This window comes from Pseudophryne corroboree, chromosome 6 (genome assembly GCF_028390025.1).
Source record: "Pseudophryne corroboree isolate aPseCor3 chromosome 6, aPseCor3.hap2, whole genome shotgun sequence".
Classification (NCBI taxonomy): domain Eukaryota; kingdom Metazoa; phylum Chordata; class Amphibia; order Anura; family Myobatrachidae; genus Pseudophryne; species Pseudophryne corroboree.
In genome coordinates this window covers 357,772,077-357,797,878 of record NC_086449.1, presented here as the reverse complement: position 1 = coordinate 357,797,878, position 25,802 = coordinate 357,772,077, and the positions used below count along the sequence as shown (strand labels likewise).

At 46.4% G+C, this 25,802-nt stretch overlaps 1 protein-coding gene across 4 annotated transcripts in view; it reads left to right on the top strand.

Moving 5' to 3' along the window:
- SHANK3 (SH3 and multiple ankyrin repeat domains 3) overlaps nucleotides 1-25,802 on the top strand; it is a 691,108-nt gene that overhangs the window by 626,564 nt on the left and 38,742 nt on the right. For 3 of the 4 annotated variants that reach the window (XM_063926631.1, XM_063926632.1, XM_063926633.1), the window contains exons 19-22: nucleotides 3,270-3,350; nucleotides 7,504-7,631; nucleotides 7,842-7,947; nucleotides 11,308-13,537. In XM_063926631.1, the coding sequence (XP_063782701.1) occupies nucleotides 3,270-3,350; nucleotides 7,504-7,631; nucleotides 7,842-7,947; nucleotides 11,308-13,537 (2,545 nt within the window). Of the gene's footprint in view, nucleotides 1-3,269; nucleotides 3,351-7,503; nucleotides 7,632-7,841; nucleotides 7,948-11,307; nucleotides 13,538-13,952; nucleotides 13,989-25,802 lie in introns of all 4 variants that reach the window. The other variant, XM_063926630.1, reaches the window with a different exon arrangement.

The following is a 25,802-nucleotide window of genomic DNA, read 5'->3' as shown; positions in this document are numbered from 1 at the left end:
CGCGACCAACCAGTTCTGATCCAGTCAGACAACGTCACCGCAGTGGCTGATGTAAACTGCCAAGGTGGCACAAGGAGCAGAGCGGCAATGGCGGAAGCCACCAGGATTCTTCGCTGGGTGGAGAATCATGTAAGCGCACTGTCAGCAGTGTTCATTCCGGGAGTGGACAACTGGGAAGCAGACTTCCTCAGCAGACACGACCTACACCCGGGAGAGTGGGGACTTCATCCAGAAGTCTTCGCACAGATTGTGAGTCGGTGGGAACTGCCACAGATAGACATGATGGCGTCCCGCCTCAACAAAAAGCTACAGAGGTATTGCGCCAAGTCCAGAGACCCTCAGGCAGTAGCGGTAGACGCCCTCGTGACACCATGGGTGTTCCGGTCCGTCTATGTATTTCCTCCTCTTCCTCTCATACCCAAGGTGTTGAGAATAGTAAGAAGAAAAGGAGTGAGAACAATCCTCGTTGTTCCAGATTGGCCATGATGGACCTGGTATCCAGATCTGCAGGAAATGCTCACGGAAGATCCGTGGCCTCTTCCTCTAAGGCAGGACCTGTTGCAACAGGGACCCTGTCTGTTCCAAGACTTACCGCGGCTGCGTTTGACGGCATGGCGGTTGAACGCCGGATCCTAGCGGAAAAAGGAATTCCGGTTGAGGTTATCCCTACGCTGATAAAGGCTAGGAAGGAAGTAACAGCAAAACATTATCACCGTATATGGCGAAGATATATTTCTTGGTGTGAGGCCAGGGATGCTCCTACGGAAAAATTCCATCTGGGCCGTTTCCTTCACTTCCTACAAACTGGAGTGGATTTGGGCCTTAAATTAGGCTCCATTAAGGACCAGATTTCGGCCCTATCCATTTTCTTTCAAAAAGAATTGGCTTCTCTCCCAGAAGTTCAGACTTTTGTTAAGGGAGTACTGCATATTCAGCCTCTGTTTGTGGCTCCGGTGGCGCCTTGGGACCTTAATGTGGTCTTGGACTTCCTAAAGTCACACTGGTTTGAACCACTGAAAACGGTGGAGTTGAAATATCTCACTTGGAAGGTGGTCATGTTATTAGCCCTAGCTTCGGCTAGGCGAGTGTCGGAATTAGCGGCTTTATCACATAAAAGCCCCTATCTGGTTTTCCATATGGACAGAGCGGAATTGCGGACACGTCCTCAGTTCCTGCCAAAAGTGGTTTCATCCTTTCATATGAACCAACCTATTGTGGTGCCTGTGGCTACACGGGACTTAGAGGATTCCGAGTCTCTTGATGTGGTCAGGGCTTTGAAGATTTATGTAGCCAGGACGGCTAGAGTCCGAAAAACAGAAGCACTGTTTGTTCTGTATGCAGCCAACAAGCTTGGCGGCCCTGCTTCAAAGCAGACTCTTGCTCGCTGGATCTGTAACACGATTCAGCAAGCGCATTCTACGGCTGGTTTGCCGTTACCAAAATTGGTCAAGGCCCATTCCACTAGGAAAGTGGGCTCTTCTTGGGCGGCTGCCCGAGGGGTCTCGGCACTACAGCTGTGTCGAGCTGCTACTTGGTCGGGTACAAACACCTTTGCAAAATTCTATAAGTTTGATACCCTGGCTGAGGAGGACCTCATGTTTGCTCAATCGGTGCTGCAGAGTCATCCGCACTCTCCCGCCCGTTTGGGAGCTTTGGTATAATCCCCATGGTCCTTACGGAGTCCCCAGCATCCTCTAGGACGTTAGAGAAAATAAGATTTTACTTACCGGTAAATCTATTTCTCGTAGTCCGTAGAGGATGCTGGGCGCCCGTCCCAAGTGCGGACTTCTTCTGCAATACTTGTATATAGTTATTACTTCAATAAGGGTTACGTTATTGTTGCATCAGGCGTGAACTGATGCTATGTTATTGTCATACTGTTTACTGGATTGTTATCACAAGTTATACGGTGTGATTGATGTGGCTGGTATGAATCTTGCCCTTGGATTAACAAAAATCCTTTCCTCGTACTGTCCATCTCCTCTGGGCACAGTTCTCTAACTGGGGTCTGGGGGAGGGGCGGAGAGGGAGGAGCCAGTGCACACCAGGAACTAAATTCTTTCTTGGAGTGCCCATGTCTCCTGCGGAGCCCGTCTCTCCCCATGGTCCTTACGGAATCCCCAGCATCCTCTACGGACTACGAGAAATAGATTTACCGGTAAGTAAAATCTTATTTTTCTCTCTTTCTATGTTATTTGCCTAATCGTGTCAGTCAGTATATCTCTTCAGCTCTGATTCTGGACTGTGACCCACCTGTTGACCCATTCTCCGTTATCACAGATTATACAATTTTTCAAACACACTCTTCACAAAACTCAGACTTTAAATATTGCTCTTAAATTAATGATGTGATCCTAGTTGGTGAATGGATTTGGCTTGGTTCGGTTTGGTTCTAGAGCACGTTTTCTGCTTCTCTATGCATAGTGCAGTTTTCTCCTAGATTATGTTGTCCTCGTGTGTAGCATCATTGATGTAGCTTGCATCTATTTGGCCATATTTTATTAGAGATCTTTTTTATCTGTCTCATGGTTTTTGTGTGTGGTCTCTGGATACTGCATTTGCAGTGTCTCTAGACAATGGAGACATTATCACTGCATCTAGGTAGCACTGTCTGTATGTCGCTACATAGTATAAGCTCTTTTACTCTCACAGTCTCTTTTGTGGCGTAGCCTGACTCTCTCTCCCTCCCTCTGAAGCATGAAGCATGAGTTACCATGGAAACGCAGCAAGACCCGAGAACTGCATCCCAGAGCATCAAGGATAGAGGGAGGGAGAGAGAGACACAGGGAGAGGATGACCAAAAAGAAATAGAGATGGAGAAGATAGAGTGAGGATGATGAAACGGAGAGAGAAGTTAGCGAGAGAATGATGAAAAAGAGAATAAGAAGGAGACACAAAGAGAAAAGATGTGAAGTGTGCGGAAATTAGAAAGCGGCAGGCAGTACTCAGTTTTGGGAAGATCAGCAGAGCTACTGCAAGGGACGCAGTGATTCTGCATTACATGAATCTTTTGCTGTAGACTGACATAAGCTGTTGCAGAAGTCTTAAGTGGCTGCAGTGCATCCTTCACCCCGTATGGCTGTGCTTCACCCCGTACCAGTGATAGGCCTCCAGTATGAAGTCACGGCGAAGGGTTGGAAAGCTGCTGGCAAAGTGCGACCCCTCATCCCGGGAGTATGAGGAGATGGTTGTGGAAAAACGGCGGCTGCTTCCAGACCCTCGCCGCCTGCTGGATAAGACATGTAAGGTCACTTCTTTTTTTCTTCCAGCTCCCCCACCTCCAAAGAGAGCACCAAGCACCACACTTACCCTACGATCCAAGTCCATGACAGCTGAGCTGGAGGAACTGGGTAAGTCTGTGGCAAATGAGAAAGAATGTTACACATGTCATCTGAGCCAGTTCAAATGCAGTAGCGGCTTGTACTAGAATTGATAATACATTGTTAATTGGTTCCTGCATTTATTATGTATATAGTTGTAGCATTATTTTATGTATGTATGAATATAATCAGAAATGTTCATTTGTCATGAAGATAGGCATGCGTAAGGCACTTTGGGGACACACAGTAACCCCCTTAGCTAATTTAACAGACATTGAACAGACCAGATAGCATTTGGGATTTATGACAGAGCATAAGGGGCAAGACCTGTAAAGCTGCCGTAAGTATCAGAGCACTTCACTGGCAATAGTCCAGAACTTGTTCATAGATGTACTGTATATGGGGGTAGCAGTTGATTTACCGACGGACACAATACAGACGGTCATAATCCCGGCAGCCATTGACCGACAGTTAAAATACCAACACGGTCAAAATACCAACATTCATTATACTGACATGTTCAAAATGCCGACATAGTCAGAATACCGACATGTCAAAATGCCAACATGCGGTCTTAATTATTTTTTGCCCAAAAACAGACTTGTTCATATTTTACCATCCCAGTGGACCTGGAGGGGGATTATAATAGTGTGCCAGAAGTGCGCTTGCCATGCGAGGGGACGCGGCACATTTACACCTATGTCGACATTGACACAAAAAAAAACAGAAAACCGCATGTCGGTATTTTGAAATGTCGGCATTTCAAATGTCGATATTCTGACTGTGTCGGCATTTTGAACATGGCAGCATAATGAATGTCAATATTTTGACCATGTCTGTATTTTGACTGTCAGTCAGCGGCTGTTGGGATTATGACCATAGGTATTGTGTCTGTCGGTAAATCATACTGAACCAGTATATGGATTTCAGGGCAATTTTCAGTCAGGATCTGGTGGCGCTGTATGTTAATGTAATTGGGGGATGGTGAGATGTGACCGGGCACATGTGACCTGTAACATTGTGCAGTAAATATAAATCTTTGCAGGGTGACCAACAATTGGTATATACTTCATTGTACACAGACATACACACATATTCTTTGTTACTATGGAGAAGATGTATCAAGCCTTGGAGTGAGATAAAGTGGAGAAGTTGCCCCAAGCTAACAACCAGCTTCTATCATTTATCTGGCATAGTCTTTGAAATGACTAGAGCTCATTGATTTATTGTGGGAACTACCCCAAGGATTGGTATATCTCCCGGTATGACAGAGGCTGCATCACTGCAAGATAAATCCAAAAACTCAGTGCAGTACAGTCAGTGGCGTTACTAGAATTTTTTCTCCCCCAAGCCAAAATATTCTCTGGCGCCCCCAACCCCCCCCCCCCCCCCCCCCCCCGCCTAGTAATTGGCACTAGCAAAGTGATGAATTTGCGCACACCAAAAAAGGGGTGTGACTTTATTAAAATGGGTGTGGCTTCACTGAAAGGGGTGTGGTATTGCAGGAAAAGACTACCTTATACCTCAGTTTTGCAACCTGCACGCCGAGACATTGGCGACCACAGGAAAAAATTATAATCCTGATTCATGCTCCTTACATTATTTGTCATTATTCGTCCTTATAGTAATGCCCCTTACACATTATGCAACACACTGCAATGGCCCTTAGACATTATGCCACACACCGTAATGCCTGTGACACATTATGCCACACCGCAATGCCCGTTATAAATTATGCCACACACTGCAGTGTCCCTGAGACATTATACCACACAGCATAATGCCTGTGACACACAAGTAAAACCGAGTAAAACCGAATCCGCTCATCACTAATTATGACACACACTAATGCCTGAGATACATTACGCCACGCATCACAATGCCCGTTATACATTATGCTATACACTATAATGCCCCTGAGACATTATGTCACATACAATGCCCGTGATACAGTATACCACACACCGTCATGTCTGTGACACATTATGACACACACCGCAATGCCCGGTATACATTATACCACATACCACAATGTCCGTGATACATTATGCCACATATCGCAATGCCCGTTATATATTATGCCACACATCGCAATGCCCATTACACATTAAGCCCTACAGTAAGGCTTCTAATTACTTTTAAATTGCCTGCTCATTGTCAGGGGTTTCATGATCTTTGTTCCATGCACGGTGCCAGGGGTTTCATGCGTTGGGTATTATGTTCGTTGCCAGAGGTTTCATGCGCTGGGTGTCAAGCTCGTTGCCAGGGGGTAATACTTGTTGCCAGGGATTTCATGCTCTGGGTGTCATGCTCGTTGCAGTGGTTTCATGCGTTGGGTGTTATGCTCGTTGCCAGAGGTTTCATGCGTTGGGTGTTATGCTCGTTGCCAGAGGTTTCATGCGATGGGTGTCAAGCTCGTTGCCAGGGGATAATGCTTGTTGCCAGGGATTTCGTGCTCTGGGTGTCATGCTCGTTGCCAGAGGTTTCATGCGCTGGGTGTTATGCTCGTTGGCAGAGGTTTCATGTGCTGGGTGTCAAGCTCGTTACCAGGGGATAATGCTTGTTGCCAGGGATTTCATGCATTGGGTGTCATGCTTGTTAGTTGTTGCTAGGGAGTAATGCTGCCCAAACCGCCCCCCCCCCCCATCACGCTGTTTAGTGAGCCGCAGGCACCGCTGCCCAATCCCCTCGTTGCTGCTACCGCCGCCGCGCCAGGGTAACAAGGTGGCAGGGCTGCAGGGTGCCGCGGGCAGCGCTATGCGCTTCCGTGGATCCCGGCACTTCCTAGATGCTAGAGGTCAAGTATGATCTCTAGCATGTCTCGTCCATGGCAGCAGCCATTTTGGAAGGGACATTTAGCAGATTGACATGCGGACAGCTAGTCCGCATGTCAATCTGCTCTGAATCCCTGCGCCTCCAAGCCTCCGCAGTGACTGCGGGGGTGGGAGTTATGCCACTGAGTACAGTAATGTTTTAGTATAACCAATATCACAATAGTCAGAATGTATAGATCATTCAAATAAATGAGGGTGTGTCCCTAATATTATTAGCAGTATGGGGGGGAAGCATTTACAAAAATGTCATACAGTAAGATGGGATTATTTTTTATTAAAATCATGCAAACCATATGGTATAACATTCTACCTTAGTATAGTCTTCTTAATGTTTCAGAATTACTTATATGTATGTCTGCTATATGGAAACCGTATTTGATATTACTATTATTTGAGTATTCTTTAGTCAATATTTTCAGTATTAATTTTAAATATTTTTTAAGCTGAAACGCTTTCATGATGTTCAGAAAAATGTTCTGATTTGAATTTGCTTGCCTCACAATCCAATAGTGCAAGGGGTTCACTACGGTATGCCGGCGGTCGGGCTCCCGGCGACCAGCATACCGGCGCCGGGAGCCCGACCGCCGGCTTACCGACAGTGTGGCGAGCGCAAATGAGCCCCTTGCGGGCTCGCTGCGATCGCCACGCGCGCCACGCTATTTTATTCTCCCTCCAGGGGGGTCGTGGACCCCCACGAGGGAGAATAAGTGTCGGTATGCCGGCTGTCGGGATCCCGGCGCCGGTATACTGTGCGCCGGGATCCCGACAGCCGGCATACTGAAGACCACCCAGTGCAAGGCATTATTAAAATGGTGCTTTGCTAAAGCTGTATTTTGCCACTACAGTGCTAGTAAATGTATAATTATGATATGGAGAATGCAGAGTGTTAGGAGTCATGCCTGGGAATGACAAGTATCTTGATGGGGGATGCCTTTTGTGCTGTTATCTGGGAGATGTTTGAAAACAAATTAGACATTTAATGATACCTCCCCTATTGAATTCTCACTGATATCTCAGTATGCACCTTTTATTTCGAATAATGTGCATTGTGTTATAAATTCAGAGGGATTCATGAGTTCCAGCCTAACTTGACATAAATATATCTCATATGTTTGATAGAATACTTTAATGTCACAAATATTGTACAATGATAAACTGCAGCAGTATCAGTTTATTATACAGTAGTTCCATTAGCATTAATTATATAAAAAGCCCTAAATTTCCATGTCAAATATATAATGAAGAACAAAAAATGTTTATTATGCAAGGTCCAAGTATTACACTACTAGCAGATTTATAGTAGTAGAAGTACTCATTAGATTGAGGTTTAAATAGTCTCTTACTTGCAGAACGACTGGATGAGATTTTGGTTGCGTCTGATCCCTCCTTGAGACCAGAAATTGCTGAGGCTGACTCCAGAGCTGCTACAGTAAAACAGCGACCAACAAGTAGACGCATCACGCCAGCTGAGATCAGTGTAAGAGTGAGCAGCTACCTCCATTAATACTTTAGATAGCATGTTACTGTATTCTTGTTCTATCTTACATCTTTACTGGGTTTTGTGAGAGTGAAGTACAAAGTTATTTATATTCATTTCATATGGCTAAACCTGTGTACCCATCCTGTGGATGAAATATTCAAATTCCCACTACTCAACTTCTGTTTGCTGTTTCGTGTTTTCTTGCAGTCGCTGCTAGAGAGACAGGGTATTTCTCCACGTGCAATATCTCATATTTCCGGTGCGAAGCCTCATTATCCCCTTCACCATGGGATGTCTCGGACAAAATCTGTTGGTAGGTTATGCGGTATATTCAATATAAAAGATAATACATCCATCGCAATAATTTCGCTTACAGGTAACGTCCATGAAAAATATTAGATCTAAATACACATACTTACTAATACAACATAATGCACCCATGAGCATTAAATAATAAGATCATACCATTGTCTTGCCTACTGTGGAGTCATTTTGTTTAGCTGCTCTAACAGACATTGGGCCTAATGCAGACCTGATCGCTAGGCTGCGTTTTCGTACAGTGGGCGATCAGGTCTAAACTGTGCATGCGTATGCACCGCAGTGCACAGACGCGTCACACGGGTACAAAGCGGATCGCCGCTCAGTGATGGGTTTGTGTGAAGAATCCATTCGCATGGGCGTTGACAAGGAGATTGACAGGAAGAAGCCGTTTGTGGGTGGTAACTGACCGTTTTCTGGGAGTGGTTGGAAAAACGCAGGCGGTCCAAGCGTTTGCATGACGTCAATTCCGGTCCTGGACAGGCTGAAGTGTACGCAGTGGCTGAGTAAATCCTGGGCTGTGCAGAGATTGCACAAAATCTGTTTGTACAGCTCTGCTACACATGTGTCCGCACACTTGCAAAGCGAAAATACACTCCCCTATGGGCGGCGACTATGCGAACGCAGGACTGCAAAAAAAACTAGCGAGCGAACAGGTCTGAATTAGCCCCACTGTTATGCAGCCATGGGACTGTCTTGCGATACAGAGGTTGATATAGAGTTGATCGAACTATATTGCACTACATTTTTTTGAGTGTACTACAAATACCCTTGCATGCTGCACACACATATCATAAATCATTATTTTAGACGTTTCCACTTGGAAGTCAATTCCAAACTCGCAATCCATTTTCCCAGCAAATTTGTGGGGTTTTTGTGTACATCCCCCAGAGCAGGTGAAAATGTGAAAAGGTAAATATTTGTATTAAGGCAAAAATGCCAGGACAAAGTACATATCCTCTGGAAAGCCCTAACCCTATGCAATTTGAGGGATTTCGATAGTATAATATGGCCAATAATTAGGTAATTTTCCATGTGAATTTCTCTAAAAAGCTGACAAATTGGTTACATAATTTGGGACAGTTATGTAGAGGTGTTGTATTGATGTAAAAGGTTTTTTTTTTTTACTTGAAGATAGGCGTTACAAGTGTATTTTATAAACTTGTATAAAACCATTAAATAATCATTTTACAGACATTTTTCTGTACCCCATAAATATTGTACAATCTTTAATTTGCTGAAAAACACTTGCTGGCTATCATTGTGCCACTAACCGCATTCTGTACTGTCCTGCTATCTTAGTTTTACCTTTTTGGAGTCCAGGGTAATTTCCCCACTTTTCCGTGCACTTCTGTCTAGTTGCCGTAAATAGCCATATCTAATTGAATTGTGCATTTCTCAGGAAAGCACATTACATCAATGTATACAACTTTTATGCTACAAGTTCACTTTTGCAAAGCACATGTAAGTGATATGACCCCAAGATATATTTTCCATGTGTCGATTTTGCACTAAGTGGCTAAATTGCCCCATAGTATTTGCAGCTATACATATTTGTAGTGAACTGTGAAAATTGATCTGTACTGACAAATTCCTGCACACACTGCTGTGATGTCACTGTAAGCGGTCCTACATTATAGAAAGATACGCAGCTAGAGAGGTTCACAGAAACAAACCATTTCTGGGGGTTATAGCTACAGTCACTCTGCTTGGGCAAATACTAGTTTGACTGCAGATATTACTTAAGGTGTGTACACACGGTGAGATTTTTTCTTGAGATTTTGACTATATAGTCAAAATCGCAAGAAAAGTTAGTGCAAATCGCAAGGTGAAAGTCACCTTGCGATCCCGATGCGCGGCCCCGCCAGGTCGGCATCGCAAGAAAAGATAGACTGTGCAGGCAAGTCAATCCTTGCTAGATCGGTGTACTATCTAGTTCATCTCACATGTCAATGACATCTCACATAAGCCAAAATCTCACATAAGCCAAAATCGTAAGCACACATAGTCCATATCTCAAGAAAAGTTAGTCAAAATCTGTGCTATCTGGGTTCCGGGGAGTTCAAGGGAAATCGCAAGTAAAAATCGAACATAGCAAGGATCTCACCGTGTGTACACACCCTTATAAACTAGGACTTTTTCTGTAGTAGCATCATGCTACAGTATGTTTTCAAATCTGGACAGTACCTTATGTAACAAGAGTTCTGCCCATTACATTTAATTTACTTTTAGTTACTGTAGGTACAGATGTATCCTCATACATCTAGCCTCAATACATCATGCAGCATGAGATACCTGACAGGGGTGAGCTGACAGGTCCCATGTAACACTTTTTTTGGCAAACATATGTCTAATTCACAAAGCGATGTAACTAGGACACACCAGGACACTGTGCTGATTAATTTGATATGCAACACTTGTATATCTGTATGTAACTGAGTCTGTATATGAAGAAAAACAGAACTTGACATGGAAAAAAGACATGGCTGCTACATTGTATCACTTCGTATGCAGAGTCAGAGACTCATTTGCACACATATAGTGTCACATATGAAATCAATCAGCAGAGTCTGCTGGTACGTCTTAGCTGCATCTTGTTATGACTAAGTCCCCCAGAAAAAAGACACCCGCCGCTAGCAGAGTCTCACAGGACCTGGCGTGCCAAATAGGGCTGTTTGGCGCATCTGTAGCACTATAGAATATGTACTGTAGTTGCTTACAGTAATTATAATAATTATCAATACAGCATAACATAATCATTATTCCTATGTACTTCTATTAAAATGAAATAGCAGATTATCAAATTTCAGCATTTGCCACCATTTTATTAAATAAAATAAAATACATTACTATAGCACAGAGCATACCAAACTGCAATATTTTACCTGTCATTACTCACAAAATCAGTTAGGTGCACATTGAACCTCTCATAAATTAGGGGAGCAACCAAAACTAGAAAACTACTAAACTGTGCAGACAGTTACAATGGATTTAGGATAGTCCGTTATGTCCCTTCCTAAAGGTCTTATTAATACAGTACATCAAACGGGATGTAGTTATGTGCCCGACGGTTACAATAACTGACCGACAGTTGGCATGCCCACTAGCAGGGACTATTCCCACTAATGGGGCTTTGCTGCGCTTGCCCACCCCCCAGCATTCTGCAGCCGGGATCCTGGCGTTGGGAAGCTGACAGCTGGGATCCCAGCCGCCGGTACAGCATACCCAGCCCCATCAGTCTACAGCAGGTTAATGTATGAGTTACATTTTAAAACCATCACAGTTATTAAAAATAACAATTGTATAGTGGGTATTAACTTGTTATCTAAGGTTTTAATTGTTTGTTTGTCCTTAGGTGAAGATGAGAAACTATCAGATTCATTCCTTGATGGGCGTTTCCCACGCAGCACATCCATGCAAGATTCTTTAAGGGAAGGTCCTGGAATTCCACCACCGCCACAGAAATCTGCTCCCCCGCCACCATCTCCCTATTACTTTGACACTGGACCACCCCCAGCTTTCTCCCCACCACCTCCTCCAGGCAGAGGTTATGATACTGTGCATTCAAGCTTTAAACCAGGCTTTGAAGCCAGACTTCATGGGCTTCCACATGGAATGGGATCTGCAGAGCTCTTAAGCATGGATCGTGCCCTCCCTCCGCCTGATCGCCAGAAGCGTGCTCGTTCCATGATCATCCTTCAAGATACATCTCACCTTCCGGTAGAGCCTACAAGTATTACTCGACCTGGTCCATCACCCACCCCTCCAGAAAAATTGAAACGAAGAAGTCGGGCTGTGGATAACCCTTATGCCAATATGGGCCTGTTTGCACCAATGAAGCCGCAGCGCAAGAAAAGTCCCCTTGTGAAACAACTTCAAGTGGAAGATGCTCAGGAGCGAGCGGCATTAGCCATGGCTGGGGGCTTCTCACGAGATCCATCACCATCTCGACGCAGTCCACGTCAGAGTATGATGGAGTTAGGAACTGCACATCATGACCCACTTGGTAGTCCTTTTGCAACAGCACTGGCTGGAGTAATGAAGGAACGTGAGCGACGGCTGGATGAGAAGCGCAAATCCACAGTCTTCCTCTCGGTCGGAGCATTGGAAGGAACTCCACCTTCCCCAGATCTCCCATCTTTACAACCTTCACGCTCTGTTGATGAGCGATTGTTGGGGAGTCGTGATGTCCTCCTACCTTCTCCAGGTTCTTCACTTAAATCTCTTATGTATAGCAGTCCTCATTCCACATTCATCCACCCCCTAACTGGTAAGCCCCTTGATCCCAACTCACCTCTCGCACTTGCGCTGGCCGCAAGGGAACGTGCACTTTCTGCCCAAGCACCATCTCCCCCTCCTCAAAGGACACCTACCCCAGTAAGGAGCCCAGATTCAGACAGAGCTCCTCCAATGTTTCTGGAAATTCAAACCAAAGAGGGGGAAATGGGAATGGAGATAGAAGGGTCTGCATCACCAATATATAGCCCTTCGGGGGCCTCAGTGAAGGGCCAGTGGGGGGCTCCACTAAGGAGGGATGGAGTGGGTCGTGCAGAGAGAAGCCCTGAGCGACCTGAGAGCAAAGTAGAGGAGAGGAAGCCAATGATTCTAAGCATTGTTGACACCTCTCAGCAGAAGACAGCAGGGCTAATAATGGTGCATGCTACCAGCAATGGGACAGAAGATAAAGAGCAGGAGCCACCAGCTATCATTGACCAGCAAGAGGCAACGCAGCCCCATGATACAGAAGAGAAGGCCTTGTCAAGCTCTTCTTCTGATAAGACACTTGGGCAAGGAAGTTCAGAGGAGGAAGTAGAGCCTTTTGGGGCTAATCTGCCACCAGCCATGTTATCCTCAAGTGATGAAGAGACTAGAGAAGAACTAGCAAAAATTGGACTATTGCCTCCTCCTGATGCTTTTGCCAACGGAGTCCTGATCACAAAACCTGGCACCCCCATCAGCCAGCTGACTCGGCCTGGTACTTTGGCTGTGCCATCTGCCAAGCAATCTAGTGGTCTACCACCCTCAGGGAAGCCTTCTGATGCCCCAGTTCCCCATCCAGAGTCAGCTACTGACTCAGGTGTGGAAGAAGTGGATACCAGGAGCTCGAGTGACCACCACCTGGAAACCACGAGCACCATCTCTACTGTGTCCAGCATGTCCACTCTATCCTCAGAGAGTGGGGAGCCCACTGACACCTACACCTCGTATGCCGACGGTCAAACTTTTATACTCGAGAAGCCACCAGTGCCTCCAAAGCCCAAACTCAAGTCTCAACTGATGAAGGGCACCGTGACCTTCAGGGACCCCCTGCTCAAGCAGTCCTCAGACAGTGAGCTCATTGCCCAGCAGCAACTTGCAGCGGGCCGTCCGCGCTACCTCTTTCAGAGAAGATCTAAGCTATGGGGAGATCCAGTGGAGAGTCGGCCCCTTTCACATGGGGGCCCTGTGGAAATAGAAAAGCCGTCCGTAATTGGGGAAATCAGTTCCAGACTCCAGCTGCTAAACAAGGACACACGGTCACTGGGGGAGGAGCCATCAATTCCGGGAATGGACCCCGGCAAGAAATCTCCAGTGGTTGCAGCTCGGTAAGAAGAGGGCAGTTAGAACCAGATTTACTTAGTAAGGGTGGAATAAAGCTATGAGTGGGAATTGAGTTCTAGCAGAACTGAGTAACTTCAATAGCATAAGTCAGTTTCAGGTGAACAGACATAGTTGAATAAGAGTGAACACATTATAGCCATTACTGTAGGAAGCTAGAATGATCATATTTTTATGATTACAATGTGTATGAATTCCATACTAGAAACATTTCCAGTATTATCTGTCTGTCTATCCATTCTACTGTATCATTGTGCCTGAGAGTAGTATATTGCATCCTACACATCCTCTGTCTCTGATATACTATTGCATATCTTACACAGTCCAAAAGCATATTTATTCCCCCATCCCACTTTCTTGTAACATGCTTATATATTGTACAATATTTCTCATTATTGTCAGACGCTGTTCTTTTACAAACCTCTTCCAATATACTTTGTAAGTATTTTTGTTGTAGCTTCCTCAAAAATAATCCACCATTTCATTGCCTCCATGTCTAACATCTCCAACTCTCTCACTACTTTGCTGTCTTCTATGCAAGGCATTGCCCTCCCTACATGTTTACACTGGTGCCCGGCTTACTTATTACTTCTGTCACTGAGACGCTTATCCCATTCACTACTTTCACTGATTTGCTTACCTCACATAGGGGTCTATTCATTATCCCATCACTTCTACAATACTAGATGAAATTGAAACATTATAAAGGTCATTCAGGAGATATCATGGCTATCTCCTGCTTTACCTTTCAGTCCCAATCTTTCCCAGCGTCCTCTTGCAGTACAATATTATTGGAACTGAAATTCACCAAACTCTTAAAATTCAAAAAATTTCAGAGCGTGACAACAGGAGTCCTGGTCCTATAGGAAGGAGTGGTGAAAAGGTGTCCTTTTCAGATCCCTCCGCCACTGTTCGGCTCCCTCCGCTGGCCGTCGGAAGGTTTGTGCACATGCATGAACCATAGGTCACTCATGCGCATTAGCACTGCCGCGTCAGACTCAGCAGTGTTAAGTCTCAGTGCTACAGAACAGCGCTGAAAAGGATCGCAGGGACAGCTGTGCAATGTTGAATTGCTCTGGTGTTTTAGCCTCCATGACTGCTACTCGCGGGGAGCTGGATACTAAATTAGCGCAGCTTATTTATGAAAAGGCCCCTTATTCTGTTACAAAGTTGCACAGCTTGCCTGTTACTTATTTTAGTTAGATGCACAGCTTGTTCATTACTTTTTTAGTGCAATACACAGCTTGCTGTACACTTAATTCAATGTGATCCATATTTAACTCATTGTTTTCAGTACCAAGATATTCCTGTCATTGAGATCCATCAATGTTTCATCACTGCATTGTAATAATATTAAAATACAGAATGTGTGTGTAAGAACACTTGCTGGAGACAAGATTTTCTAAATATATTGATGATTTATTGTTGATTCACCTCTGACATATACTGTACATCTCTGCATACCATACTCTGCCTGCGGAGAACACTTTTCTCTCTTAACCTGGCAATGGGTCTGCCAACCTATCTAACGATTGGTGAGTGCATACACACTTACCAATTGCCTGTCCGATGTGTTGTGCCTGACAGCCCAGTTGATATGTCAGTCACCTGCGGTCCCTGACGCACGTGTACACACAGCCAGTTGCGCCGATATATCTCTAGATATATCGGCCTTCAGCTGTGTTGCAGGGGCGACGCAATATGTCTGTGAATGATGTCGTTTGCATGACATGTCGGGGGTACACACCTGCCAACGGGCTCATGATATATCAGCTGTGTGATTGAATGACCGATATATCACTCAGTGAGTACCCAGCTTAACTCCCTACTACCCCCATATGAAGACAGTATACATTCAAATATCAACAGCGGCAGCTCCTGGTCAGCTGACTCCCATCATTCCTTGCTACATTGATGTCAGCTGCACACACAGTACTGATCACAGTACAGATATGTCCTCATTCAACTAGCCTCAATACATCACATACTGTATCAAATGAATCAGCACAGTCTTCTGGTGCATCCCAGTCACAACGCATTACGACTAAGATGCATTTTCGGGTAAACAGACACCCGGCGCTAGCTGTCGCACAGGATCTGGCATGCCAAGAAGGGTTATTTGGCAATTTGAAGCAATAATGTATGAGGACATAGCTGTATATACATATTTAAAGCTCCTGCCTGGCTTACATTGGAACAACACAGCCATGCTGAGGCACACTTCTTACTGTATATGCAGTATGGAGCAATATACTTATCACAACCTTTTGAGGTATGTGTATGTACCTCAATTAGATTAATCTGCCTCCCAGCCTAACACAACTTTATTAACTCAACTGCGGTAACAGGGAGGCCTTTGATATGCCTGCTGTCGGGATCCTGGCGCCCAGCATACCATACACCGCTGCTGGCATGCCGGCGGTCGGGATCCCGGCGTCAGTATACTGGGCGCCGGGATCCTGAGCGCCGGCATAACGTAGTAGACCCGCGGTAACCTGCTTACTTCACACTTTAAATTTACGGTGTATACATTGACATGTATGTTGTGACTGGGCTCTAGCATTGGTTGACTTAGTGACTGTAGTGGAACACTATCTACGAACGTGTCACACATTCCGAAATGCATCCTTAATTGCTAGTCAGGGAAGAGATACCTTTGGGTATCTTTTACTAATTTACCTTTTACTAAGTTGCTGTTTGTCAAAGCTGATGGATCATCTGTGGGTTTGACTGATGGATTTAAAACCGCAATAGGAATTAACGCTAAACAAGTTCCAGTTTAACATTAATTCCTACTGCCGTTTTAAATGTCTCAGTCAAAGTCAATGATGATTTGACAAGGTGTGACTTGGTAAATCTATCCCATTGTATTCATTGCCTTACATCACTCATTCATAATGAAAGCCAGACTGCTTGCCACAATATCACTACCAAATTATTGTGCAATTATCCTTCTGAGCTGCCTCACCCAAATGTCAGTAAAAGAATCCTGTTTATTTACATTTTTTGTCATTATCTTTATTTTACCAAACTATTTTCTCTTATGAACTCAATTAAAATTTACTGACACAGCAACTCATGTACTAATTACATTCTTTTATATATATATAGATATGGAATTGAAAAAGATTCTCGTGGGAGCCAATACGCCTTTAGTATGACAATATTTAAAAGTTTTTATTCATACAAAAACGAACGATATTTATAACCTAAACATTCGTCATTGGTACAAATTTCAAAAAATTCAATAAAACAATATAACAATCTTATACATAAACATGTAGCCTTTGCCACAAAAGCCTTTGCCACAAGCATCTGGTTGGAGATACATCTCTTTCAAGTTCTGACTGTGATCACCTGACTGTAAATTCCTCACATCAACTGAAAAATGTTTATGTATAAGATTGTTATATTGTTTTATTGAATTTTTAGAAATTTGTACCAATGACGAATGTTTAGGTTATAAATATCGTTCGTTTTTGTATGAATAAAAACTTTTAAATATTGTCATACTAAAGGCGTATTGGCTCCCACGAGAATCTTTTTCAATTACATATCTACTCTTAATACCTCATCTGACAGAGGGTATTTCTTAGTGGTTTGAGACTAGTGGTATAGCGCAAACAAAGGGTTACCTTTTGTTTTGTATATATATATATATATTAGGTGATTCATCGCTCCCTACGGGCGCTTTTCACACCGTCGTAAGGGGCTACGCCCCCTTAACCCTTGCACGCCCTTGTGGCGTGCAATATTTGAATTGTATGGAGTATTACCTCCAATCATAATTGTGTGAGTGGTTAAATATTGCACAGACAAAGAGCGTGCGATGGTTAAGGGGTCGTAGCCCCTTGCAACGGCGTGAACTGCGCATGCAGGGCCTGATGAATCACATAGTAGGTGCTGTGGTTGGGGAAGTGGCAGTTGCAGGGGAGAAGCGGATGGGGGAGGGGGTCCGGGGGTGCCGCGGGTAGGGGAGAGGTGGTTGCGGGGTGCCGCTGGTGGGGGAGGGGCTGTTGCGGTGGTGTCGCAGGTGGAGGAGGGGTGGGTGCCGCCGGTGGGGGTCCGGAGCGACTGCGGGTGTGGGGGTGCCGCGGATAGGCGTGTGGGGGAAGGGCGGGTGCGGGTGTGCCGTGGGTGGGGGAGGGGGTCTGGAGCCACCACGGGTGGTGGAGGGGGTGTGGGGGTGCTGCGCATGGGGCCCAGAGGTACTGCGACTGGGGGAGGGGTGGGTAATGGTTCTCCTGCTTCTCCTCCTGGAAGCAGCTAAGCTGCTGTCCTCCCTTTGACAGTGGCTCTCCCAGAGACTTGCACAGCAGCCAAGCAGCCAGTCACTATTGTTAGCGCCGGTGTCCCAATGCGTGTCGCATTACAGGGAAGAAGATGCACTAAATAAACTACAGCTCCCAGCTCCTTAGTGGCAGAAAGCTTCGGCGGTAAGGGCTGCTGGGAGCTGTAGTTTCTTTAGTGCATCTACTTCCCTGTAATGTGGTGCATTGGGACACCGGCGCTAACAATAGTGACTGACTGGCAGAACTGACTGACTTGCTGAATCAATGTAAAAGTGTCACTGCACAGCACTGTCACCTTTTACATTGATTCAGCGTCAAGACATTACCCTCCACGATATCACCCACTCTATCTGTTATATTAGCCATCTCGGGCCTTCCAGGCCGGCAGGCCAGGTGCTGTGTTGCAGTTGCAGACTCATGGCCTCTGGGGATCTGGGCGCGGCTGTGGCGGGAAGGCACTTCTGTGACATCACGCGCAGAGGAGGCTTCGGGGCTCAGAGAGTATGCGGCGCAGGGAGGGCTATGAAAGCCTTCCACTGCGGTGCTTTTATACACATCTATGCCGGTGGGCGCAGCAACTTTTGTTCCACCTGCACCGCAGCTAGGGAGTGGGGATTGTTGATGCCGGAGTGGGCAGGCAAACTGGCAGCAGGACATAGGACCCTGCAGTAAAAGGATTTTTTTTTCTCCCTATCTACAGCGCAGAGACTTGCTGCAGATGCAGTGGCATACTCTCCAGCTGCACCTTTTGGCAGGTGCAGTACCTTTTTTTATGGTCTGTACCGATTTTTGGCTCTCCAGATTTCCATTGAAAGTATAGGAAAAGGGGCCTGGCCACATCACTGTACCCGTGGCCACGCCCCCTTTTAGAATTTGTACTGATTTTTATGTGTAAATTGTTGGAGGGTATGTTGCTGCAGATGCAGTGGGCCTATTTTGGGGTGTGGACCTGGAGTTGCAGCTCCATCAGCCCCATTGTTAATCCTGCTCTGGGAACACACAGCAGCCAAAGGGCAGAGCCTCTCATTGGATGCAACCTGTGTGGGAGGGCGTTTCTCGCCCAATCAGCTGTGGACTGGGTGTGATAGACCTGCTGCTAACCCAATGAGAGCTCCTAGCCATGCCCAGCGTTATCCACACAATCGCAGAGTGACAGATCTGGGCTATTATATAGGAGACATATATAGGTCGGCCTGACGAAATTGCAAGAATAAAGCAATGAAACGCTGTTACCATATGCTGCTATAAGAGTTGAAGTGTTCAGTCGCCAGGAGTGCCGCTTCTGTTGCCACTTGTATTCCCTGTATTATGGAGGCACCCGACGCATGATTATAGGATTAATTGGGAGAGCCGGACACAAGCCGAGTTATATATATATATATACATACATAATACAAATTTCAGCAATCCTAATTTTTATATATAGTATATACAAAAAATATATATATATATATATATATATCTATCTCATCACCCAGTGTTGTACTACAATGGGCCTTGTAGTTATGAGTATTTTGCATCTGTGCATAACCATGTTGCATGGAAAGGGGAGTTATCAGAGCCGTCTTAACAGCAGTGTAGGCCCCTGGGCACAGAAATGCACTGGGGCCCCTACCCACCCATCAGCGGTAGGGGTGGGGGGAGCTATCAACGGCAGCTTTGATGTTCCGCAGGGGGTAGGGGGGTTCTATCTTTCGCTCACCATGTAGGACCTGGAGAAATTATTTCTGCTAATTACTACTTTACTGCACAAATGGGGTGGGAAGGAGAACACTAAACTGTAGAAGGGGACATTGTGCTGAATGAAGGGGCCCTGGTACATGACTTCCAGGGTGGTAGGGGTGTTTAATACACAGGGGAGGGGTGAATAGTGGAGTGGGCTTAATATTCATCATTTTCCGGGGGTCAGGGCAGCGTGCTTTACTGCAGATATCTCCAGTTCTTGGAAATAGATTTCTTAGCTTTAATGGGATAAAAAAAAACTAGAGAGTCCCACCTTTCAGGAGTTACTGGGGACTTGGGGATCAGACTTCAGGAACCAGAGCAATCCACCAACAAAAATATAAAACTGCATATTATGCGTGTGGAGATGGAGCAGGGACCAGCTGCTGGAATGCTGATATCTCTGGTTCTGGGCATAGTAGAGACAAGCTGTCAGTGTCAACTGAAAGGAGAGAGTCCCAGCTTTTGGAGTATACCCTCAGAAAAACTCTAAGTTAGACAGAACCCGATATATCTGGCTGGGAAAATAAGATTTTAAACCTACCGGTAAATCTTTTTCTCCTAGTCCGTAGAGGATGCTGGGGACTCCGTAAGGACCATGGGGTATAGACGGGCTCTGCAGGAGACATGGGCACTATAAAGAACTTTAGAATGGGTGTGCACTGGCTTCTCCCTCTATGCCCCTCCTCCAGACCTCAGTTAGAGAAACTGTGCCCAGAGGAGATGGACAATACGAGGAAAGGATTTTGTAAATCTAAGGGCAAGATTCATACCAGCCCACACCATCCACACCGTATAACCTGGAATATACGCAACCAGTTAACAGTATGAACAAAAAACAGTATCAGCTAAAGACTGATCTCAACTGTAACATAACCCTTATGGAAGCAACAACTATATACAAGCCTTGCAGATTTTGTCCGCACTGGGACGGGCGCCCAGCATCCTCTACGGACTAGGAGAAAAAGATTTACCGGTAGGTTTAAAATCTTATTTTCTCTTACGTCCTAGAGGATGCTGGGGACTCCGTAAGGACCATGGGGTTTATACCAAAGCTCCAAACTGGGTGGGAGAGTGCGGACGACTCTGCAGCACCGACTGAGCAAACGCAAGGTCCTCATCAGCCAGGGTATCAAACTTATAGAACCTTGCAAAAGTGTTTGAACCCGACCAGGTAGCTGCTCGGCAAAGCTGTAAAGCCGAGACGCCTCAGGCAGCCGCCCAAGAAGAGCCCACCTTCCTAGTGGAATGGGCCTTTACCGAACTTGGTAACGGCAATCCTGCCGTAGAATGAGCCTGCTGAATCGTGTTACAGATCCAGCGAGCAATAGTCTGCTTCGAAGCAGTAGCGCCAACTTTGTTGGCTGCATACAGGACAAACAGTGCTTCTGTTTTCCTAACCCGAGCCGTCCTGGCTACATAGATTTTTAAGGCCCTGACTACATCCAGGGACTTGGAATCCTCCAAGTCATCCGTAGCCATAGGCACCACAATAGGTTGGTTCATATGAAATGAAGAAACCACCTTAGGCAAAAATTGAGGACGAGTCCTCAACTCTGCTCTATCCGCATGGAAAATCAAGTAGGGCTCTTGTGAGACAAGGCCGCCAATTCGGACACCCGCCTTGCAGATGCCAAGGCCAACAACATGACCACCTTCCAAGTGAGAAATTTTAATTCAACCGTTTGAAGAGGTTCAAACCAGTGAGACTTCAGGAACCGTAACACCACGTTAAGGTCCCATGGTGCCACTGGGGGCACAAAAGGAGGCTGGATGTGCAGCACTCCCTTTACAAAAGTCTGGACTTCTGGGAGAGAAGCCAATTCCTTCTGAAAGAAAATAGACAGGGCCGAAATCTGTACCTTAATGGAGCCCAATTTTAGGCCCATATCCACTCCTGTCTGTAGAAAGTGGAGAAAACGGCCCAGATGGAAATCTTCCGTAGGAGCATTCATGGCTTCACACGAAAATACATACTTCCTCCAGATACGGTGATAATGTTTCGCCGTCACCTCCTTCCTAGCCTTTATCAGAGTAGGGATGACTTCCTCCGGAATACCTTTCCCAGCTAGGATTCGGCGTTCAACCACCATGCCGTCAAACGTAACCGCGGTAAGTCTTGGAACACGCAGGGCCCCTGTTGCAACAGGTCCTCCCTGAGAGGAAGAGGCCACGGATCTTCTGTGAGCATCTCATGAAGATCTGAATACCAGGCCCTTCGAGGCCAATCTGGAACAATGAGTATTGTTTTCACTCTTTTTTGTCTTATGATTCTCAATATTTTTGAGATGAGAGGAAGAGGGGGGAATACATAGACCGACTGAAACACCCATGGTGTCACCAGGGCGTCCACCGCTACTGCCTGAGGGTTCCTTGACCTGGCACAATACCTCCGAAGCTTCTTGTTGAGGCGGGACGCCATCATGTCTATGTGAGGAATTCCCCAAAGACTTGTTATCTCTGTAAAAACTTCTTGATGAAGTCCCCACTCTCCTGGATGGAGATCGTGTCTGCTGAGGAAGTCTGCTTCCCAGTTGTCCACTCCCGGAATGAAGACCGCTGACAGAGCGCTTACGTGATTTTCTGCCCAGCGAAGAATCCTGGTGGCTTCCGCCATTGCCACTCTGCTCCTTGTCCTGCCTTGGCGGTTTACATGAGCCACGGCTGTGACGTTGTCCGATTGAATCAGAACCGGTAGGTCGCGAAGAAGATTCTCCGCTTGACGTAGGCCGTTGTATATGGCCCTCAACTCCAGGATGTTGATGTGTAGACAAGCCTCCTGGCTTGACCATAGCCCCTGAAAATTTCTTCCTTGTGTGACTGCTCCCCATCCTCGGAGGCTCGCGTCCGTGGTTACCAGAACCCAGTCTGAATGCCGAACCTGCGACCCTCTAGAAGGTGAGCACTTTGCAGCCACCACAGGAGAGACACCCTGGCCTTGGGGGACAGGCTTATCTTCTGATGTATTTGTAGATGGGACCCGGACCACTTGTCCAGGAGGTCCCACTGAAACGTCCTTGCATGAAACCTGCCGAAGGGGATGGCCTCGTAGGCTGCCACCATTTTCCCCAGAACACGAGTACATTGATGAACAGACACTCTTTTTGGTTTTAGCAGGTCTCTGACCATGTTCTGGAGGTCCCGGGCTTTTTCCATCGGGAGAAAACCCCTTTTCTGATCCGTGTACAGAATCATGCCTAGGAATGATAGTCGAGTCGTTGGAATCAATTGTGACTTTGGCAGATTGAGAATCCAACCGTGGTGTTGTAGCACTCTCAGGGAGAGCGACACGCTCCTCTGCAGTTGATCACTCAATCTCGCTTTTATCAGGAGATCGTCCAAGTATGGGATAATTGTGACTCCCTGCCTGATCAGGAGCACCATCATCTCCGCCATCACCTTGGTGAAAATCCTCAGGGCCGTTGAAAGCCCAAACGTCAACGTCTGAAACTGGTAATGACAGTCCTGTACAGCGAATCTCAGGTACGCCTGATGAGGAGGATATATGGGGACATGAAGGTATGCATCCTTTATGTCGAGTGACACCATAAAATCCCCCCCCCTTCCAGACTGGAGATCACCGCCCGGAGCGATTCCATCTTGAATTTGAACTTTTTCAAGTACAGGTTTAGGTATTTTAGATTTAAAATGGGCCTGACCGAACCATCCGGCTTCGGGACCACGAACAGGGTTGAATAGTACCCTTTCCCCTGTTGGACTAGGGTAACCCTGACAACCACTTGCTGTTGACACAGCTTTTGAATTGCAGCTAACACTACTTCCCTCTCTGGGGGAGAAGCTGGCAAGGCCGACTTGAAAAATCGGCGAGGGGGCACCTCTTCGAATTCCAGTTTGTAGCCTTGGGATACAATATCCATCGCCCAAGGATCCACGTCTGACAGAACCCAGACCTAGCTGAAGAGTCTAAGACGTGCCCCCACCGGTGCGGACTCCCTCAGTGGAGCCCCAGCGTCATGCGGTGGATTTAGTAGAAGCCGGGGAGGACTTCTGCTCCTGGGAACTAGCCGGAGCAGGTGTTCTCTTCCGTCTACCCTTACCTCTGGCGAGGAAAGATGAGCCCCGACCTCTTCTGGGCTTATGCGACCGAAAGGACTGCATCTGATATTGTGGAGTTTTCTTTTGCTGTGGGGGAACAAAAGGCAAAAAGGTAGATTTACCCGCGGTAGCTGTGGCAACCAGGTCCGCGAGACCTTCCCCAAATAAAACTTCACCTCTGTATGGTAAAACCTCCATATGCTTCTTTGAGTCTGCATCACCCGTCCATTGGCGGGTCCACAGGGCTCGCCTAGCAGAAATCGCCATGGCGTTGGCTCTCGTACCTAGCAGCCCAACATCTCTTTGAGCGTCCCTCATATATAAGACTGCATCTTTAATGTGACAATAAAATAAAATGGTATCCCTGTCTAGGGTATCAAGGTCAGCTGACAAGGTATCTGTCCAAGCTGCAACTGCGCTACATACCCATGCCGATGCTATTGCCGGTCTGAGTAAAGCAAATAGATTTTAAAGTAGTTTCCTGTCTGTGATCAGCAGGATCCCTGAGGGCTGCCGTGTCTGGAGACGGTAGCGCCACCTTCTTGGACAGGCGCGTTAAAGCCTTGTCCACCCTGGGTGAGGATTCCCACCGTACCCTGTCCTGTGCAGGGAAAGGATACGCCATAAGAATCCACTTGGGAATCTGCAGCTTTTTGTCTGGAGTTTCCCAAGCTTTTTCAAATAACTTGTTCAGCTCATGAGATGGGGGAAAGGTTACCTCAGGTTTCTTTTCCTTATACATGCGCACCCTTGTGTCAGGGACAGAGGGGTCATCTGTGATATGCAAAACATCTTTTATTGCAATAATCATATAATGAATACTTTTGGCCACCCTTGGGTGTAACCTCGCATCATCGTAGTCGACACTGGAGTCAGAATCCGTGTCGGTAACAGTGTCTGCTATTTGGGATAGTGGACGTTTTTGAGACCCTGAAGGGCCCTGTGACCCAGTCGGAGCCGTGGATTGACTCCCTGCTTTTACCCTGGAATCTGCTTTGTCCATTCTCTTATGTAATAAAGTCACATTTGCATTTAAAACATTACACATGTCCAACCATCATGAGTCGGTGTTGCCGACGGAGACCCTACAATCATCTGCTTCACCTCCTCCTTAGATGAGCCTTCCGCATCAGACATGCCGACACACTCGTACCGACACCCCCACACACACACAGGGATATAGTTATAAGGAGACAGTTCCTTAATAAGGCCCTTTGGAGAGGCAGAGAGAGAGTATGCCAGCACACACCCAGCACCAACTGACACTGGAAACAATTTCCCAGATAATATAGCGCTTTTATATATATAATTAACTGTGTAATACACTCACTGCACCTTACAAGTGCCCCCCCCCCCCTCTTTTCAGCCTTGTTTCACCGTGTTCAGCAGGTGTAGAGACCGGGGAGCCAGCTTCTCTGCAGTTCTCTGTGGAGAAAATGGCGCTGGTTAGTGCTGAGGGACCAAGCTCCGCCCCCTCCAGCGGCGGGCTTCGGTCCTGCTCAAATGTATAAAACTGGCGGGGGATTTTTATAATTACTGCCTCCGCAGCCCATATACATATAAATGCCAAACTTAGAGGTTTTTATTGCTGCCCAGGGCCCCCCTTCCTGCGCCCTGCACCCATCAGTGCCTGCTAGTGTGTGCTGTGTGTGGGAGCAATGGCGCGCAGCGTTATCGCTGCGCGCTTACCTCAGAGAAGATCTGAAGTCTTCTGCCGCCTAAGAAGTCTTCTTTTCTTCTTATACTCACCCGGCTTCTATCTTCCGGCTCTGTGAGGGGGACGGCGGCGCGGCTCTGGGACGAACGGCATTCCGACTCCCTCTGGAGCTAACTGAGGTCTGGAGGTGGGGCATAGAGGGAGGAACCAGTGCACACCCATTCTAAAGTTCTTTATAGTGCCCATGTCTCCTGTGGAGCCCGTCTATACCCCATGGTCCTTACGGAGTCCCCAGCATCCTCTAGGACGTAAGAGAAAAACAATTAACAGGCTTGGATGGGGACCACTGCTTTGAAGTCAGATATCTCCAGTTCCCCAGGGACGATTTTCAAAAATCTGGTACCCCTGGAAAGAGGGGACCCTCAGCTATCAGCATAGGGCCCTTTTACTCTTGGGAGCCTTGGGCAAGAGCCCATTGAGCCCATACGAAAAGACGGCCCTGGGAGTTATGATGGATTTTTGCTA